This window comes from Pieris rapae, chromosome 22 (assembly GCF_905147795.1).
Source record: "Pieris rapae chromosome 22, ilPieRapa1.1, whole genome shotgun sequence".
NCBI lineage: Eukaryota > Metazoa > Arthropoda > Insecta > Lepidoptera > Pieridae > Pieris > Pieris rapae.
The window spans coordinates 6886164-6907541 of record NC_059530.1 but is presented as its reverse complement, the minus strand read 5'-3'; the positions used below and the strand labels follow the sequence as shown (position 1 = coordinate 6907541).

General features: G+C 32.1%; 1 protein-coding gene across 3 annotated transcripts in view; it reads right to left on the bottom strand.

The window, feature by feature from the left end:
• Positions 1 to 4838: 4838 nt before the first annotated feature.
• LOC110992843 (proton channel OtopLc-like) overlaps positions 4839 to 21378 on the bottom strand; it is a 30311-nt gene continuing 13771 nt past the window's right edge. For all 3 annotated transcript variants that reach the window (XM_045633071.1, XM_045633072.1, XM_045633073.1), the window contains 13 exons: positions 17576 to 17648; positions 16820 to 16882; positions 12971 to 13118; positions 12241 to 12349; positions 11864 to 12013; positions 11417 to 11567; positions 10979 to 11175; positions 9961 to 10102; positions 8151 to 8282; positions 7623 to 7722; positions 6396 to 6551; positions 6040 to 6289; positions 4839 to 5581 (listed from right to left, as the gene is read on the bottom strand). In XM_045633071.1, the coding sequence (XP_045489027.1) occupies positions 5261 to 5581; positions 6040 to 6289; positions 6396 to 6551; positions 7623 to 7722; positions 8151 to 8282; positions 9961 to 10102; positions 10979 to 11175; positions 11417 to 11567; positions 11864 to 12013; positions 12241 to 12349; positions 12971 to 13118; positions 16820 to 16882; positions 17576 to 17648 (1992 nt within the window). In that variant the 3' untranslated portion in view covers positions 4839 to 5260. The remainder of the gene's footprint in view (positions 5582 to 6039; positions 6290 to 6395; positions 6552 to 7622; positions 7723 to 8150; positions 8283 to 9960; positions 10103 to 10978; positions 11176 to 11416; positions 11568 to 11863; positions 12014 to 12240; positions 12350 to 12970; positions 13119 to 16819; positions 16883 to 17575; positions 17649 to 21378) is intronic.

Below are 21378 nucleotides of genomic sequence, written 5' to 3'. Positions count from 1 at the left end.
TACATATATTGTCACAAAATACCTAAGAACCTTTCTTGGTTCCGAGTGGAGCGGGGTCATAGTAGCGATGCCGCCCACTGTGATTCGTGCAGGCGTACCGTTGTTTCTTTAAAGCATTGCCATCCCCAGCTCTCGGAACCGAGTATTCAGCACCCAATGTGTATGTATAAGTGCCGACCACTCGGCTCCGCAAACAGGTTAAAAAAAATATACATTCATACATATTTTCAAACATTCATATTTACTTAATCAATTCGCCATAAAATGTTTTGGTTTCTGGCTATTATTTTGTATCCATTGTCTAAGCATTCAATGTGTTATATAAAGCTTCATCATCAGATATGTCACGATAAGTTTCTTCATCATCGTATTAATAAACCTAGTTCCTTTGTATGCATGATGAAAAAACATTTTCACATGAAACTGTTTTAGTGCAAACAAAATTAACTGTATAGAAAGCTCTGTAAGCTAATAACCTGTGCATGCATCGATGGCTTTTATGATGCAATTATTGGAAACTGTTTTAAGTGTTGTGAAAAACAAACGGGGAATTAATTTCATACTGACATGCTAATGGAGTCGGCCACCTGTTTAAAAACATTTTCATTATGAAAATTCGCGGTAAAATGTATTAAGTTCGTTAATTTATTTACTTATAAACTATAATCTATTTACTGGTGCCTTTTATTTGTTAATGTATAGAGTTCCTTTTTTGATTATATTTTTGCATCTAAAGCAAGCTATTCCTCAAGATATATTCATTTACCATTCGAGCAAAAGTTACATGCGCACATAAACAGAACAAGGTGACAAGTAATTTGTTCATTATATTAAAATAATAAACATATTTCGTCTTGCGTTTTTAAAACCTCCATACGATTTTTATGAGGTAAATATTAAACAATAAAAAATAGGCGAATCTATCTAGCATTTACATTTGCTCAAATTTTGTCAATTGTACGGAGTGACATAGATCGGAAACAATTAGAGAGCGGTGGCAATGGTCATCCAAGCGCATATCCGCTTGATTGTGGACCTACTGGTAAACGAAATAAATGCTGAGAGAAAGTACGACTAAACTATTTATAAAACGAATTAATATATTTCAATCTTTAGCCAAATTGTAAATTAGCTTAATTATAACATTTTTTATAGAAATGGGGGCAGGAGGCTCACCTGATATTAAGTGATACCGCCGCCCATGGACACTCTCAATGCCAGAGGGCACGCGAGTGCGTTGCCGGCCTTTTATGAATTTGTACGCTCTTTACCTACTAAATTACTTTTCGTTTGGCCTATGCTATGTAGACAGATAGTATATTCGACATTAGTTTTTGAGCGAACTTCTGATAATCTGAGATAGGAATATTTAGTAGTAAAACCTCTTACTAATAATAATATTTGTCTATTTGTAAAGAAAGATTCTGATTGATTAATAAAAAAAGGCTACACAGTCAGTATAAAAAATGTGACATTAGTTATCATAATTATAATAATAACAGGTAAGTTATTTGTAATTGTTGTCAAAACTTATGGTCTAAATACTACCGTGAAGGCCTTTTGCGTTTAGAAATTTAATGTCTAGGATATATAAAGTTGGAACTGTCACACCAAGTTTTATATGGATCCACTATATGCAATCCTATATATTATATAAATAAAAATAAGATGGTATTAATTTTAATTAGATAAGCAAGCGCTTGGAGATGGGCCAATGTAAAAAGTTATATTTGTAGGAAATAAAAAGGCTTTTTTTATTTTATTTTTATTTTTATTTATCTGCAATCCATTCGCAACGCGTTGAAAGATTTCAAGTCGAAGAGGATTTTCACATAGGACCATCAATTTAATATGATCGGAGATTTTCCTTTTTGTGTAAATTGCTGAGTAATCAAATACATACAGTGCATTCATCCCTTACTCATTCTCTATTTTAAAAATCGGTAATATTTTCCAAATTCCTTCTACAAAAACCAACCTTAGATTTCAGGCACCTTTCTTTCGAATTCTCTGCGATTTTAAGGGATTAAACAGTACTTATCTGGAGCTGGTTATATTCGGTAGTGAGCTGATCGGTTGTAGAGAAAGCATTGTTAAGTGCCTATCTAATCCGCTGATGATTTTATCTGCTTGATAAAAACGTCTATTATTTTAAATGTATTTTCAATATGTTTTGTAACAATTATACAATAACAATATTTTAGATAAAAGTGTTTGTGATATATACGATAGATTTAGTAATATGTATGGTATGGTAAATTTGAATAAATAAAAAATGAAAAATAAAGGCCGAATTTGAAATAATATGGATAAAATGAATAAAGTCACAATACCCCTAATATTTTTTCTGAGTAACAGAAATTTATTGACATTATCGAATTTCGACTTAAAAGAATACCATAGCGCAAAGCACCGGCCGTGTTTTAGAAGCCACCTAGTTTAACCTTTTGCTATGTAATTTAAGTTTTCAATGTGTCTTTTCCCCTTGACCTTTCCTATCATGCTGATTTGAAAAAGTCAGTACCATTCGTGTCGCAAGACACATAGCTCATGTCTCTAGTAACTTATCTTCTTCTTTTTAATGGCATTCTTAGTTCTCGGAATCGTTTGGCCCGTAGAACGTCTTCATCTTCAAAGTATTGATTATTGAATGAAATATACATTTAAATATCGTGTGGGTTAAACAAATAAAAAGACGAGAATGAGAAAAGGCCAGTGGCGCTACCTTTTAAGATCTGGCCTCAGATTTTTGTATGTGTTACATAATAATTTGTTAATCTAAAAGTAACTTTTGCTATGCAATTTAAGTTTTCAATGATAAATTTTCGGTATATTAAAACGGTTTGATGTTGCTTGTCGGTAACAAGCTTACATCTTAGATGCAGTACTGAGTGCGTCTCGACCGGCCGAGTACTTAACCTAATATTCGATAATTGCATTAGGTACCAACATAATTAACCGGCTCTCAGCAGGTCCGAGAGTTTCCTATACCTACATTGTGGCCTAAATGATACAGCAATATTTGAATATTTTTGAGTAATATTATTGATGATTTTACTCTTACTTCATGTTGTGTTATGATGACTGGCTGCCTTGAGAGGAGGCCTTCACCTTTAGAGGAGTTTACAGAAGAATAGTTTAAAAATAAGAAAAACTAACACAACTAAATTTAGGATACAAATTTAATTACTAACAAAACTAACACTAGTATGTAAGTAAACTTACTTCATCCAACTTCTTGTGCTGCTATAAGAATTAAAAGTTTTTTTTTTTTAAATTAATGTTGTGTTTTAGTTATCTCGTCGTATAGTTTTGTACGTTTACGTATTTTTAAAACTAAAACGTACAAAGATTTTTCATTTAGACGAGTTCCAGACGAGTGATTGCATTGCAGGCCTTTTGAGAACTGTTTAAATTTAAAAATGTGGACGTTAGAAAAAGGTCTGGATTTAATGAGGCAAATCAAGCAGGCAAACTTAGACAAAAGTGCAAACCGCCACCTATGGACCGTTGAAGAGGAGCACAACAGGTGTGTTGCCGGCCTTTGGTACGCTCCTTAAAGAAGTTGAACTTAAGGAAGTTGTATTTTTTTTATAAGGTGGAAATGCACTAATGCAGGCCCGCATCGAGAATATCGAACTTGACGCGGGGACTGTGAGGCCGGATCTACACTCAAAACCCTCTGCTATTCAGAGGGGTAGCGAGACCCTACCCACTAAAAACACCTCAGCCCATCACACGCCCTTAAGATGGGCCCTCGGGGTTCGCTAAGGATTTACTTTGCAGAAATTGTACGATAGATGACTAGACCGGAGATTTATCCAGTAAGATGGTGCGATGTCGTTGTCTGAGTCACTAAACTTATTTATTTAGAATTATTAGTGAATTTAACCAAAATGCTGATTTTGCTACCATCTATGTGCGGAACATTATGTACATAAGGGAGTCGGAATATGTCATTACGCTCCGGTCAGTGTATATGTTTGTCATCGATAATAATTTTACTATATACTTCTATAAAAATCTTTAAATGTTCCTATATTTATTCGTAAGACTTGGATATCGAGTTTTTTGACAGATTAGCTTAATTTGAATATTTTAGACTACGTTTTATGTGAAGAGGTGGGTGAATTATATCCGATTGTAAACACAAAATGTATGAACAATCATTAAAAATAAATTTTGAAACACCTAAAAAAACGAGAAAGGATTTAATTCGACCATATTTGCTATTGTATGTTTAAGAAAATATCCATAAAAATCCACGAACGGAGATATTTTTAATTTGTGGGTATACGCCCAAATAAAACAAGGAAAATAGTAAATAAAATTTATATAAAATATAATTTGTACAGTGTTACTTAAAATAGCTTACATAACTATTATTTACCTTAATATTCCGATACGGAATGTCACTTTACATAATATTATTATGTACATTAAGATATAAGTTAAAAAATATTACATACTTTTTATGTAGGCATTATATATTGTTAATAAATGCGAAGTTGAGCTGTGTATATAAACATTTGTCGCGCTCCTAACAATACTAAACAAACCACAGTGGTTGTCGAATGTAATAATATACTACCATGTAAACTATAATATTTTGTAAAATTAATAAAAAATAATGTATATGTTAGTACATATGCGTTTATTTTAATGGATCATTATTTGCATAGCTTTTGAGGGCTTTTATTTAACTGAATTTAGGCAGTAATATCAAGTTGACAACTATTTAATAAAATGCTTAGATTGAAAACAACGCCATCTATCGGCGTAATGTTGGAATATTACGCTAAATATATTTTCTTTTATACTAAGGCACATGAATATTCTACTTTTCACCTTACACTGGTGAAGAGACAATCCTTTGCCCAAATTTGTCAAGTAATTGCCAAACGATAAGGAATAACAGCTCTTCCATACATTTTGTATCACTTCTACATGAGTACTAACAAAACGTAATGCACAAAATGGCGCTGCTAACCTTTCCATACAAGATTTATATTTCCATTTATGAATTGATGTATTTTTTGTCTCTCTTCATTTGTTTTTGATTACTTGTCACATAAAATAAGCTTATGTACAAAAACTAATAAAAAATATAATTAATCAGTAAAGGCAAGTAATAAAACGATGTACTTGAAATCCCTATCACACTCTTTTATCCTCTTTGGGGCAAAACCTTTACGTTTAAAGTCTTACAACATTAAAGTTTGAAATTATCATAAAATCCGAGTGTCTAATTGAGAGACGATTAATGTTCTGAGCCGGGCTTATACGCTGCCCCCCAGATATCAGAGAAGCAAACGCTAGAATGGAACCTATAGAACATAATAAGGGGCAGAGAAATGTGCCCCAAAATACTCCACAACTCCTTCCCGAAAAACTTGTAACGCTCATCCAATGAATCGGGCGATTTGTATGAAAATGTATAAATCATCCACATGGCGACATTCCCGATTAATAGGAACATGAGAATTTCTCTGCCTGGCTTCGTTCTTCTCAGTTTTCGCGTGTTACTGCAACGCCGTAATCCGTCAACCAATAAGGCGGTTTGTAGGATCACTTGGATAACCTGTGTTAGAAATGTCGTATCTCAAACACTACATTGACATATTCAGTGAAATTAGAGAGTAGCTGAGCTGATATAGTCTGCGCGGAAAGAGAACGGGCGAGGCAGTTGTGCGAATTAATACAATTCTTATTTGATATGCGTCATTTATCATTAGATTATTTATATCGAACTATAATGACGTAACTGTGTCAACATTAAAACAAAGTAGTTTTGCAATGAACAACGATGGTTCTCTTTCAGCAGAGACCTTACTAACATTGTCAACATAACATTAACATTAACTTAAATATCGAAACCGATCAAAAGCCAATTAAGATAAAGCATTAACAATATAAAGCAGTTTTTTTTAAGTTTGAGGAATGGCAGGCAGACGGGCAGATTCAAGAAAATAGAGGACAGATGCAATAAATCATAGGAGATATAGATTCAAGAAAAGTATAAAAAGGAAAAAGACTTACCATTATCATGAAATCCACACTCCTTATAATATTGAGAATATTAGTAGTCGCTATCATAGACAGGCTCGTCTCTATGAAGAACGCTGGTAAACAGACGAATAAAAGAATATCGTCCAGCAAGGAGATGGGATGTTCGTTTATGTCAAGTTTCCTCATCTGGTTAAATGCTATGACCACAGCTAGCAGCATGATGGTGTGCATACCAAGTTTAACACAGTTGTTGATTGTGTATCCAACCACCGCGTATTCGCTAAAAAGATTTTAAGATACAAGTTATGTAACTTTTATATTGTTTTAATAATAAAAAGTATTATTTTCGAACTGATATCCAATAAATATAATCAAAAATATCTTACTCTCCCAGGTTTCCCAAAACAAAGCCCAGAATGAGGTTGCCCACAACGATAACAGTAAGAATTAGGCCCAAGAACAGTCCCTTGTTCGACGCGTGACAGTCCGCGTATATCACAATGTTACTTGTGTAGTCATTATCTTCGTTCGCTGTTGGTATTCTGAAAAATAATGTTAATAAGTTTTTTAAATCGATGAAGTAGCTCACAATTATTTCATTATATATTCATCCTATCAAAAATATTTATCTTTATATTTTGTAAATTCTGTGAAGGAAATCATTGCATATAATCAATATGTCAATTCTTTATCATTCAATCTTCTTCTTAAGAAGACACAGGAAATTTGTAGATGGAATATTGGATATTAAAGCAGAGACAAAGGTATAGCCACCAAGAAAGAACCATACGAAACAAGCTTTATTCTAGATGTAAAATATGGTAACTAAACAAAAAAAAAAGAGATTTGCCTAATAGCACTGAACAGGGTTTACTCAATATAAAGAAATAAGATAGGTAGGCTTATGTTAGAAAAAGGACAAGCATAGAAGACGTTATAAGAGGATTCTAAAGTACATGTCGATGGACGAGGCACAGTTTTAAAAGAGGTGAGAAGTGGAGTAAAACAATAATGAGCTGGTTCCCAAAATGTAGAAAAAAGAAATTCATCTGGCAGACAGTAGAAAAGTTTGAAAAATGACGCCTTGCCTCGTTGCAGGCAAGACTTGGTGAAGAGTGGGGGTCAGTATCAGAACTATTTCAATCAGTGATTTCCGTCAGTATATAATTGTAATACGCTTATCCGTCAGAAAATACGTGTGAATATTAATTAACATTGTACTCTGATTCCATTGTTCAGCAACTTCATAACCTACTCGGTCACACAGATATATGGTTTAATAAATAATATATGAATGTGAAACTGTGAAATGATTTAAAGTACCCTAAAAAGTTTACTTGAAACTGGCATAAAGTTATAACTATTGCCATAAAATTAAAAAAAAAACGTAAACTAAACACAGTACACATTTTGGTAGCAGTTTACCTCCATCTTCATAAATGCTAATTGCTAACCTCCTTCGTCATAAACAGTCTAATTGGCTGGTTTCAACTAAAGTGTTTTGTCTCTTTTAATCATATAGTGAATAAAGTTTAACAGAACGAGACAAAAGGTTACTTTAATGCAATTGTACTATAAAGTAAGTTTCGTAGTATAAACTATAAATTACATACTTGCAGATAGTTTGATTATCATCATAACTGGAACTTCCATCTGTTGCGTCGATGTTTTCACAGTTTCCTATATTGCTCCATATTATATAATAAACGGCAACTAAAATATATCATTTATTAATTAACTTATGCGAACTATATATATACGTTTCGTGTTAATATGATTTTTTTTACTAAGCATACGTTTTTAGTTTTAACACATTGAACAGTTTGCTATAGTTTTTACTTAATAAATGTTTTAATATACTGCCACATTGTAAGATGGTATAAATTAAATTAATATTTTTCTACCGAATTTTTATCAAAAATTATCACTTAATAAAGCCACATAAGAATTAATCATGGTCTTAAAAGAAACAATTTATCAAACAAAAACATTTTTTACTGTCTCTTACGTAACTATGTTGATAACGATTTACTCTAACAAAGTTGAAGATTAAATTGTCACATTTTGAACGCTCCATCGGCGCTGACGCATAATTTTTCGAAATATAGTTTGTGGCGTTCCACTCGCCGAGAAATACTCACCAATTAAAATATTGAATTCAACTCCAAACGGATATAAATACGGTGATACGCTGGAGACGATAGTTGTCATAAGTTGTGAGCCAGTGCAGTTTTCTTTGTACAGACCGCTTATATCAAGGTGGATAATGACATCTGAAACGGTTTCCTTTGTTATTTTTATAGGATTTAGAAATACGCGATTTTGTGGTCATCACTTCCATATCGAGTTAAGGCAATAAAATAGCAAGAAAAGTATTAAAATTATATTAGGAGCCCGTACTTTATTAGTTGCTATAGTGATATTGTCAGCGATTCTGACCTAAGTAATCACTTAGGTTATTTATTTATTAAAACTTTATTGCGATACATTTATTTATATACACTTAATAATAATAATAGCCTTTATTTCCAAAAAACTTTACAATTTAGGGGTGATAAAACGTCATTCAGTTAAGTTTTGGTTTGTCCACCGTTGGACATAGGCCTCCTCCTACCGGTTCCACTCGTGTCTGTCGCGGGCCAGGCGCGGCACATTCATTTATCATATCTCTTATTTTTTCAGTTATAATACAGTTATTTCTCTTTATCCCTGGTATTGTTGGTAACTTTTCGACACTGGTTTTAATTCGATGTATAATATTATTATATTGTTCTTGGATATTCTTAGATTTTTCACTGTGTTGAATCGAAAAAATATTCTTAAGTGTTTCTTGTTCTAGTGGGTTCAGTCCTGATTGTCTGCCTTTAAATTGTTTTCTACTTTTAATTTTTGCTGAAATTTTCACTGTTGCCCGAACCATACGGTGGTCTGTTGGGTGGGTGGTATTAATTATATTTCTATTTTCGACGGTATGATGATAGGGTCTTTTAATAATAAAAAAATACACTTAGATAACATAAATTAAAGAGGCTACTGGCCTTATAACCTAAAAGCAATCTCTACTAAGCAACACTAGTAAAAGTTAAAAAAATTAAAAAAGATTTACAGATAACAATGTATACTTTATTCAAAAAATATTAATAGCAAATATGAAGTCATTAATCACCATTTTAGGTTCTAAAAAAATAAAAAGATCACGATTAAACAGATGGAAAGAAGCATAGTTTAGTGGTGCATGAATACACCAGGTCAAAACGTACAGGTAAACGTCAGGTTGAATACCGTTATTGTAAGTTACAGATTATAACCCTGGAAGAAGCTAAAGGAAGAACTACGTATAAATATTTCTAAACTAAATATATAGAAAATGCGTACTAAACGTTCTTCTTTAATTTGACGTTCATAAGTGTACAATATGTTACCTATATGAATAATTGATTTTTTTTGTTTATTGTTAAACACAGAAATTAATTAACACAATATTGTGGCCGTACTTCTGTAGAATGTTTAGAATGTTTCTAGAATAATTAAAATATAATATAAATAATAACTCTCTCACGCTGCAAAATCTTCAAATAAACTCAAATTTTCGTCGCAGCTATAAAGTTCATTAACCTCGTTTTTAATACGCCTAAAAATATTTATTTATCTATTTCTTATAGTAGTTAGTAACAAATATTCTTATTTTATTTTTTTTATTCACTTTTATACACAACAAAATATATTTATTAAAATTTTGATTATTTTTTTTAACTTCTTTATCTTGATATTGGTACTGTAAGAATTTTTAAATGGTTTACCGTTTTCTAGCCAATTTATAATTATGACTAAAATAGGCCAAAAGGGAATTACAGAGAGGCACTGATTGACGCGTTGTTGCTAAAAACGTCAAGATTTTTGGATTTTTATTATATTTAAGAATCACAGGATAAAAGTATTAAGAAACTCTACCTTCAGTGTCGCTTTTTGTGTTATTTTCATACTTTTGATGAGCATATATCGTCAAAGCTAAAATGGTTTCACGTACAATGTTGAGTATCCAGAAACACAAACTACTTCCAATCATGTGCATGAACCCGAAATATGCCAGTTTCTGGAAAAGGAATAAGTGATAATCCATATTTTATAACATAAACATATATGGGATACGTCACATATCACATACGTAACAGATTTATTATTAAAATAGTATGTACGCAATTCTTGCTTGGTAAGTAAATTAGAGAAAACCGATATGTATGAGGCATAGAAAGCCGATCACTGCATACAAAACAAGATCAAAGAATTGATTGCAATAAGTACGAACACAGTAAATTAAGAAACAATGAACTATTATCTGTAACAATCTATTTTCTGTATGTGGTCTGAAGCATGTTGCCCAAAGCGCGGGAAAAAAACGACATGTCAAGTCAATCTGTCAATGCGTGCATTGTCAACTTTAGTTTGTCAACGAAGTCTACAGAATATCCAAATTATTTTATTCTAGTTTCAAATGTACTCTTTCAAATATTATAATTAAACTAGCGGACCCGACAGACGTTGTCCTGCCTATACGATTTTAATTTGAAAATTTCAAACTTTTTTTAATAAGCTAAAACATTCTGGACCATTTTGATGAAAATTATTATACAAATGTTATGACAATATCTAACCATCCAGCACATAGTCTACAATAACAAAATGATAACAAAACTAAAAATTAAAATTCGAATATTATTTAAAATTTGTCACTGCCATGGTAGCGCCGTCTGTCGGATCCAATGTAAAACATTCCAAAATCAACAACTACTAATAAATTTAAAAAACATTGTCCAGCGGACAAAATTGTGAATCTAAACCATTCCCAGATCCCCTTGAACACACACAAAAAATTCGGTCAAAATCGGTCCAGTCGTTTGAGAGAAGTTCAGTGACATACACACTCACAGAAGAATAATATATATAAAGATATTCAGGCATTGTAGCTTACCTGTCCTCTCAATATAAGAACATTGCAGTACTTAAAGATGAAATACAGCTGTATAAAACAGTACAGTGGCTGCACGACGTCAAACACAACTTGCAGTATATTGACGCATTCATCGTTCGATATTTTTTCGTCCAGTAGATATCCTACTTGTACTGCAATTTGCAGTACGGAATGCACTAGATGACCTAATGCAAAGCCTGGAAGAAAGAACTTTGTTACTGAGGCAAGGCTAATAATTATTCAGGTATTGCAGTAGCAATGTGAATGCTAATGTGCTATCAAACATTGGGACGGAAGATATCGAAATTAACTGTGCCTAAGAATGTAGTTTATAGGTTATATGATTGCGTGTTGTAGGTACTCGAAGTGTAATGCGTCGAGATGTCACGAGGAGCATTGTGTATTCACTTTTCACGAATAAAATATAGTCTAACTAACCTGCAGCTCCCAGTTTCAAATAGAAGCTTCCAGAATGTCTTCCATGGCTGAAGCAATAATCGTGTGTCAATGGTATGAGTACTGGAGAAGGTATGGCACTATTCCGACTCATCTCCGGAGTCCTATCACCAAGGTCGTTGGCAAAATCTTCCTGGTAAAGATTAAGCTAATTAATTTAAAAATTATACACGTCATTTTTTTCATCATATCATCCAAATGCGGCTATTATTAATCGCATCAAATCTGCTACTTATAAACTTCTGTGCATATTTTTATAATTTAACTTCTCTTAATCAGTTGGATCGAATTTTATGTGTTTTTGTATTTAACTATTTAAAGACGTCTGTAGTGTCCGCTAGGGTTATATTATCTAGAATGATTTGTAGATTATCTTTTTAAATTTAATAAGTAAATAAATATAAGATAAACAATCTACTAATAACAAACCTCCTGTTTCCTGAAAAACTCTGCAAACTTGTCCAAATGCATCCCTTTAATCTTCTGATTTTTCTTGACAATCGCTTTATATCTTTCAATACCGATTAATAAGTATATTTGGAATATAAATCCAATAGCTAATAGACAGATGGAGTAAATCTAAAACAACATATAACTGTATTTTTTAAGCTCTAGTTTATAAAAAAGAATTGTTAGAAGCTCCTTCAGCTCATATATGTCTGATTGTGTTTCTTGCGTTTATACAGAAAGGTTGCGTAAATTGTATAATATTTAATAAGGAATAAAAAAGTACTGAGACGGCTGACAAAAATGAAGGAAATATAAGGAATAAGACGTATACAAGTAAAATTTCAAATATGACTTACCAATGATGGCGAATATAAATCCACAAAAGGTTCCGATGGATATATTAGCAAGCCAAGTGTAACTAGTAAAATTGCATACATTGAGCTTAATATAAGGGCTAGATATTTCCTGCAAGAAAAAATTAAATAAATTTAAAAAAAGTGCGTGCGTACAAAGAATACACATGTCATAAGGTAAAAGTCGAAATAGATAATCATGCACTAGTATATGATCACTCTATGTATTTGTATATATTCACACGCAGTATACGTAATAATGATAATAAAAATAAAATGCCTATGTTTACTACACAATACGTTTTGTCTAAAGTTCTAATAAGTAACTGCTAAAGAATACATCAACCAAAGCGCCTAAAGAAGTTTCAATTCAAAAATATTTTATAATATTATTCGATTTCATTAATTCAACTAATAATATTTACTAGCACTACAACCTTTTTAGGTCTAGGCAGACTTCTTTATCTGCTTCATGATCATAGGCAAGTGATATACCTGACAGACCCTGTCGACTTTTTGTGTCTAAGTCAAAAAAAAGTCGGATTCTTCACGATGCTTTCCTTCCTTGCTATTTACAGATAGAAAGAGTCCATTGGTGCACAGCCGGAGATCGAACCAACGACCACAGAGATGTGAGTCGCACACTAAGGCCACTAGACAAACATTGTTACTTATCCTGACACATATAGGAGTATACATCTTTATATATGAATTATATTATTAATATGAATACCTTGAAAGTCTGGCATTGTCTTCGGGGCTCGTGGGGGGCGGCGCCTGCGTTTCCATGGACCGTATAGATTGGGCATCCATGGTGACAACTGAACGTTTACGAGGCGTATTTCCACCTCTCACATCGCTTACTTGAAGGCGATAATTACCTGAAACATTTATATTATGTATTCCATTTGTGAAGATACCCCAATACATACGATGACTTTTTGAAGTTTCTTTGGTTAGGGAATAATAATAAGAGTAAATTATTATGATGCGCGCGCAAAACGTCACAAAAAGCCGACCCTGAAGTTAGCTATGGTAAACATTTTAGTTTTTTGTGATATTTAAATAAACTTTATTTAACTGCATAACGTGTTTTAATAAAAATTTAAATGTATTAACCATCTTTTTTCTATTGTTAGTGTTTCTACAAACTACAAACAATTTTTTTAAAGATTTTATCTTGTTACGCCAAAAAATATGACTTTTAACGGGTGTACATAGGTACACGCACCTTTTTTGGTTCCGTTTGAGAATTCAGTAATTTTCTTTAGGATTTTGGTGATTAACGCACTGTTTGTTTGTTGAAAATTCAGATTCGGTTTCAGTCGGTTAGAACATGGTCTAAAACATAATATAAGGATACAACAAACATGTGTCTGCGCAGATACGAGTTCAGACATCAGACTTGACAGAGTTACAGAATAGCCCCTATTCGGTAACTCTGTCAGTCTGATGTGACGGTCGAAGGACACGGTCAAAGTATCGCAATATCAGGTGTCAGACAACCGTAACATGCTGCTTCTGCTCTGCTTGACGGCTTTACGTTTCCGTCCACAAGATGAATAAAATACATGTTTTGTTTCCTATTAAATGATTTTGAAAGTTCAAAGTCACTGTGTTGTATAGAGAAAAATAAGGACTTTAGCAAATACTAAAAGTGCGAAATTTGGGTAGTTTAGTTTTGATTCTTGCAATATTTGCCTAGTTAAAGTACTACTTAAGAGCCTTTAGGTGTCTAAATAAATACGTAATTAGCTAGACCATATCAATATTTTATGTTATTAACAAATACATTGGCCATCGTATGGAAACACAATGTATTTTACAAGTGTGATTGGCAAGTGAATCTATTCTTTTTAGAGATTATTTACATTTTTAAACTCATACTGAATAATACCATTTGCGTATCTATTTATACAATTGATTATATACAGATACACTGATTGATTCACTGTAATGTAATATTATTTATTTATTTATGCAGTTGTGTATGGACAATCGGACCGAAATTGCAAAATACTTTACATTTTACTTAACTATATCCAATAAACCAAAATTTATCTTCTTATTTTTGAGCGAAGATCTTTGGTACTGTCTGACGGTATTTGGTGTATTTGCTACAATTGTCCAAAAATTCATAATGTGAAACAGTTCTAAGTGTTGGGATATGCACTAAATGGCGGACGACAGAACCAAAGGTTCTTACTGAACACACAACACGGTGCCAAGAGAAAACCCGGTATACTGAAATTACGTTGGTGGGATGGAGTTGTCAAGACGCTCAAAACAATAGGGGTTCGAAATTGCACGGGGATTGACGCGGTATGCCCTGGATTTCGATGGCGAAGTGCACTTGAAGAGGCTAAGGCCTAGAAGGGGCTGTATAACCATTTTTTTTATAGAACAGGGGGCAATCGGGCAGGAAGCATGATTTTATGTCATGCCCATGGACAATCTACTAAATTAAGTCTTCTATTTTTTTCTAGAAGTTTTTGGTTGAAAATGGCTTGAACGCCAAGTTGCTTCGATTATAAGAAAACAAAAGTCACAATACAAGTGTTGAAATCGAATACATTGGAGGAAACGGACTTCTTAATTACTGCCACCAAAACCATTATTTTCTAGAAAATAAATAAATAGCGTTTGAGTCATACTCACAATCAGGTAGTAAGTTTCTGAGTCATAATTAAATTTTTTTATTGCTTTAAAGTGGGATTTCCAAATTTAAACGATAAAAAAGAGGAAATAAGATTATTGTTAATACCATAAATGTTATAAATTACATCACAAATTGTGTATATGTCGCAGCCAACTAGCTTAGTTAGCCATTCGATTAACTGTCTAGACTTTTAAATAAACAGCGTCGTTTAACTGGCGGCCTGAAAGATATTCAGATTTCAACCAGTTAATTAAACAGCTAGACAAATGACATGACTCGATGATGTTACATTATTTGCCTATCCTGTTAATTTAAATATAGTTCCACTTTATGGTGAATCATAGTATGAATGATAGTAATGTGCCAGACATACGCTATCTAATTTTTGGTTCTAAGACAAGCCGGTTTCCTCACGATGTTCTTCATCACCGTAAGAGCTAATGTTGAGCATGGTGTATACAAAAGCGGAAGTATCGCATGCTGTATAAGCAGTATTCAGACGAGAATAATTAAAAGACGATGAAAGCAGATTTTTTTTTTAAAAGCGATTGGCGGGTCGGTTAAATTACGATTAAAAAGGAGTGGCGGAGTGCTTATTGCTATAAAAACTGGCAGAAATTACATATTTTCTTTACGTATTTGCCTAAATGAATAAACGATATTTTGCTTTTATTAGAAATATACTCCATAATAGAATAGGGATTCAGTAAATGTTTTGCGTATTGGCAATATTATTTAACGAGAAGTTGCGGAGTTTGCTAGTTTATATGACTAGTCAACCCGCATACGAAACTAATTGAAATGTTTCTGAATTTACAATAATTTACCGATACCTACTAGTTAATTGCTTTTTAAATAACCAAAATAAAATCGCTTTTGAACGTGGCAGATCTCGAACTATAATGACGTAATGTGTTGACAACATACATGATATATATTGGTAATTCAGCACTGTACCGACTACAAATCCATGGTTCCATTTCCACACGATTATAATTTACATTACTCTTTTAAAGAGTTCTTAATAACAAGGACTATATTATATCTTATATATAACATTCTTGTGTCACGAGGTTAGTAACCGAACTCCTCCGAAACGGCTCGACCGATACTCATGAAATTTTGTGTGCGTATTAGGTAGGTCTGAGAATCGAACAACATCTATTTTTCATCCCCTTTAATGTTAAGGGTGGTCCATCCCTACATTTTTTTATTTATTTTTTAGACAAAATTTTTCGTTTTTATTTTTTTACGATACACCATATAAAAATACATGCAACCCTAAATTTTCACCTCTCTACAATCATCCCTTATGTTTTTTTGTTAATTATAAACTTTAATTTTTTGGCACAAAAACATGGCAAAACAACGTTTGCCGGGTCAGCTAGTTTACATATATAATGCTTGTATAGAGAGAGAGATGGAGGATCTATAAGAGGTCCTTGGAAGAAAATATAATTATTTCCGTATAAATTTGTGTGTATCTTGTGTAAAATGGATGAAAGTTTCAAGTATTTTTTTTGATGTGAATTTGTCGCGCCCCTAAACAAGACTGCTACGGTTACATTATTACAAACCACAGCGATTTTCTAATATAACATACTGTGATATACTATATTATTTTGTAAAATAAAGAATAAAAAAGAATAAAAGATGCTTAAATATTATTAATATATTAAACAAGATCAAACAGGGTCAAAAGTGGATTTTGTCATAGTCCGCGGTTAGTGTATCTCTACATTACCGTAAATATTATTAGATAATTTAAAGATGCTACTAAAATCTGAAACAATTATTATAATATGTATTGGGCCTTCATATGGCCCTTTCCAACCGGTTCCGTGCTTTACTCATACATATTAATAATATTATATTTCTTACACTAACTAATATCAAATATATTAATTAGGTTTGCTTACTTACTTAGTGATTTTATGTCACCATTTCTGTTGTTATAGATGTAAGGGCTTTGACTGTTTCTTTCACCTGGAAATATAATATACGACTTTAATACACAAATCTCCCATTTGAAAGACATTTCTCAATTTTATAACAACTGTTTCGTGCGTTATGAAGCAATTCTCAATAACAACTGAAACGTTATTTTTAAATATCCCATAGCCCACTGAAATATTACTTAAATTTTATTTTTACGCGAATAGACATATGCAATACATTACTGAACGCGAACTTAATATAGTACTGCGTTATTTTCCATAAAGAAACCATAACGTAACTATGGTAATCTTAAGTCTGCTTTAAAAAAAGGTAAAAAGCATTAAACAACTTTTTAATAATTACCAGCTATGGAATATTGGAAAACAACTAATTCAGATTTTAATTAAATAATTTAATCATTTTAGGAACCCGCCAAAAGAGAAATGACAGAAGCGCTGTAAACAAGATGGCGTCGCACCAGTAACATGGCTGTAAACTCAAGCAAATGTCAAGTTTTTTAATTGTTTTTTTATTCTTGAGTTACACAAAACCACGTGTTTTATATTTTAAAAACAGATAAGCGATAGCATACTTTTACGTGTGGTACGGCGACATCAAATCTATTTATTTTTGTATTGTGTCAAATAAGAAATTTAAAAAAAAACCTTTTTTTTAATTTCCGTAATCATTTACAAGTAATTATTGTAGTCTATAACGCTTAAAGCCATATTTGCCACTTACTAGCAGGTGTTCCAGGTGGTATCGAATAATCATCTCTGATGACCACACTCAGTTTATTCAATTTGTCCGGGCTCTGAAATTAATACAATATGGTTAAATACAAGGTTTTGTCTCTGATTACATCAGCTTAACTGTGTTTTTTATTTTATATTATGTGATTAGCTGTGGCTGAGACGTTTACTAGTTTGAGCAAGTGTTACATAAAAAACTGGTGTACGTGGTCGAATGCATGACTAAGATCTTTAAGGAGATGATAGAGTGATAATATTAAGCATCACGTTTAATGTACGAAACAAGAATAGATAATATCATTCGTCTAAGTAGTTTTAATTTTTTTAGTAATCAACATTTTTGTATAATAAACGAATGCACGTGGAAGATTTTCACAGCAGAAAACATTACCAGACAGAAATTGGATGGTATAAAGAGTACCAACAAATGGCGAAGCTGCTTTTTCGCGGGAAAGTCAGACAGATGTCAAATTTTTAAACTTTAAACTTTGTCATTGTGAAAGCGTCAATTTGATGGCTAGTTCTATACTGCGCTTTTTAATTAAGCATTCAATCTGCGCTGAATTTGTAATTTACTCGTTTTTCATTATATGCTACTATTAAGATTTGAAAATTGCGTATTTCATCATTACATTTTGAATGTCATCTGATTATGTTTTCTAAATATCTATTAAAGCCGACAAACACTAAAAATTTACTTTTTATTTTTATTAACTCTACTAAAAATTAACAAGAATAAAACAGAGCTATACAATAGGTGCTAATAAAACGCGTTTCCATATCCAAACAATATCGTTACCACGAAGGGTTACAATGGCGGTAATATTTTCTCTACTTTAATAATGCCTATAATTACTAAGTTGTTTGAAAATATTTTTAAAACATGATTATAGAACCTAAAATATGTTTTGTGTATTAAGATTAAAATCTTTTACACACTAAACATAACGATAAACATGGGCCCTTCTCTTACAATTAAGTGTACCTACATTATTCTGATTTCAAATTGCAATAATTGAGAATAAAACATCTCACAATCTTTCCTATTCCTATTACAAATATCTGCTGGTATTTTTTTCCATTTTGACAAGGTTCCTAAACACCACCCTTGAAGGCGGCAAATATTAGAGTATACCTGTTTTCTTTAATTATTATTCCATTAAATTAATATTCCATATCGTATAATTATCGCTATTAACACTCAAACCCAATAACCTAACTCAATCCATTTTTGACCATCTGCGATAGACATCTTTATCCTAATCTAATATTGTTAGAAGTGTGCCAAAAACCAATCGACGGATTGTAATAGCCATCTGTCGATACAAGCTATCCATGGTAGGTGTGCTGGATGTATGTGGATAGACATTTGTATGAAAATGACAGCTCATCTCTGCCAATATCCTATCTTAAGATTTTAATTTACATCAGTTTTTAAAATAATTAAAAAGCTAATTGATGTTTTAAATATAGACATATTTTAATATTATTTGTACGGTTTCATTTATTTTAATTGGTTAAATTGAGTGTAAAGACCGAAGCGATTGCATTTTATCCGTCGCCAAAATTGGATTGTCTTCGTAGGGTTTGGTTATTGGGATGCAGATAGATAAGCTCGAACCCAATAATTAATCCAGACTTATGTCAGCCACACGAGCAAATCGTTTTTGCTCGCCAGCTCCACAGCCATAAGTGATTTTAAGTTAAAATTGATATTAAACCTATGTTAAAAATGAGTCTTAAAATAGCTTCTATATATTAGCGTCTGTGGAATGGAATAGCGATAGACTTTAATTCTACCCGATAAAAAAGTGTTGCGTGCACATCGGGAGCCGAACAAAATCGGATTAATAACTTCATTAGTCGCTTGTTTCTCTCGATCGACACCACCCGTTTTTCACTATAATCCTGTTACTGGCCACCGTTCTCGCAAAACAAATTTTTGACCAGTAGCTTTGTACAGCTTTACATCCGAGCCGATTTATTTTTTGCTTTTAGCAAAGTTGCATTTACGTTATAAATTGTTTGAAAGCTACTCATTTGAGAATAGTTATGTAATACAACTATTTAAAATTCCTCAGTCTAATACGATTCGTGATTGAGTAACGAAAATTGTTTTATTTACAGCATCGTTTACCCTCAGATTGTAATACAAGCTACCAAGAAATATGTATATTCAATGTAACTAAAAATACTTAAAACATAATATACAAACTGGTGATAATTATTAAATGTTGGTATGCCTCCCTGTCTTCTTTGCCGATGAGTAGGGACGTCTACCGATTCAAATTTAATAACGTGGATTAAGTGATACCTGTACCTTAACTATTACATAATCAACATATTTTATTTTATGTTGGAAAGCAAGTCTTACAAATTATTAATGCCAAAAATTTCTCTCTCTCTCTCACGATGCACACCATAATTGAACTTAGAATACGGCGAATGCTCAAGTTTGATTTTCTTATTAATATATCATGACAATAATTAACTGCTCTATCATGTGACAAAGAGCATAATGTGATGGTTGCAGATATATATTTCCCCTTGATTTGAGACTGACAGTAAATGCGTATTTAGAAGCATTTTACTGACACTCATGAGAGTACATTGGTGCTTTAATCACAGACAATGATCTTTATTATTTTAATTGTCATTAGCACTACTGGATAATCAATATTCTATTGACGTAACAAAAATAATATCCGTAAATTGTTATCTCTCTGATAGTTTTTAGTATCAAATCATGACGTAATAACAAAATTGGAATAGGTCTACGATATCTTTATTGTCAGTTAACACATGTAATAACATCGTAATCATATTATAAATTTTATATGGATTTTCCCAGAAAATTGTTGATTTGAAATAATCCTTCTCAGTAAACACTAATACATATTAAATTTCTTATTTGTTTTTACATAACAATAGTATTTAAAACTTACAGTTATGAACCTGTAATCACATTACTTGTGTTAAAATCGAGCAATTAGTATTCCTGCGACCAATGTATTTATTTAACATAGATTACAACAATACGCGCTTCTTCCAAATGTTAATAGACATTCCTTGCAGACAAATTTTGTGAAACTGATAGTAGCCTTAAAATTAAATTTTTTAATAACAATTTTTTGTTTTTTGATTATCACAGAAGGTGCTAAAGTGGCAAGAATAATACTAATTAATATAGCATAGATGCAAAATTAAAAAAAAACTATTATAGACAAGTAACAATGTTCATAAACTAAGATAGTAAATATTTTATATTTTATTATACAATGAAATTATAAGTCAGTTTAATTATAGTTCGCTATTATAGGTCTGACTGATAAGTATATAAAAAATTTCGGTTTTATTATAATATACGAAATGTCTAATTGCACCGTTTTAACTAAAGTTATTTATTTATCATCATCAGAAAAAACGACGGGAGTGCCGGCAGAAGTGAAAACTTGAATATTCACGTTGTGCATTTTTGATACTTCGGAATAGTTAGGGAATAATTTTGCTTTAGTTATCAATTCTGTGGTATAATACAATATTTATTTATTGCGCTATCGTACACAAACATGACAATTCAATTACATTTAATACGCCGCGCCAGCCGTCTACTCTCCATCCGTCTTACGAATTTTCGATCATGTCAAGTGTCCTGACGCGAGTTTAACAGTTTTTACCTATTCTAAAAAAAGGATCGCCGTTATAGAAGTTTTCACCTCAAAAATTTACACAAATTAGAACCAATGTTTGGCCTTTATAATAATAGTCATAGGTAACAATTACAAAAAAGAC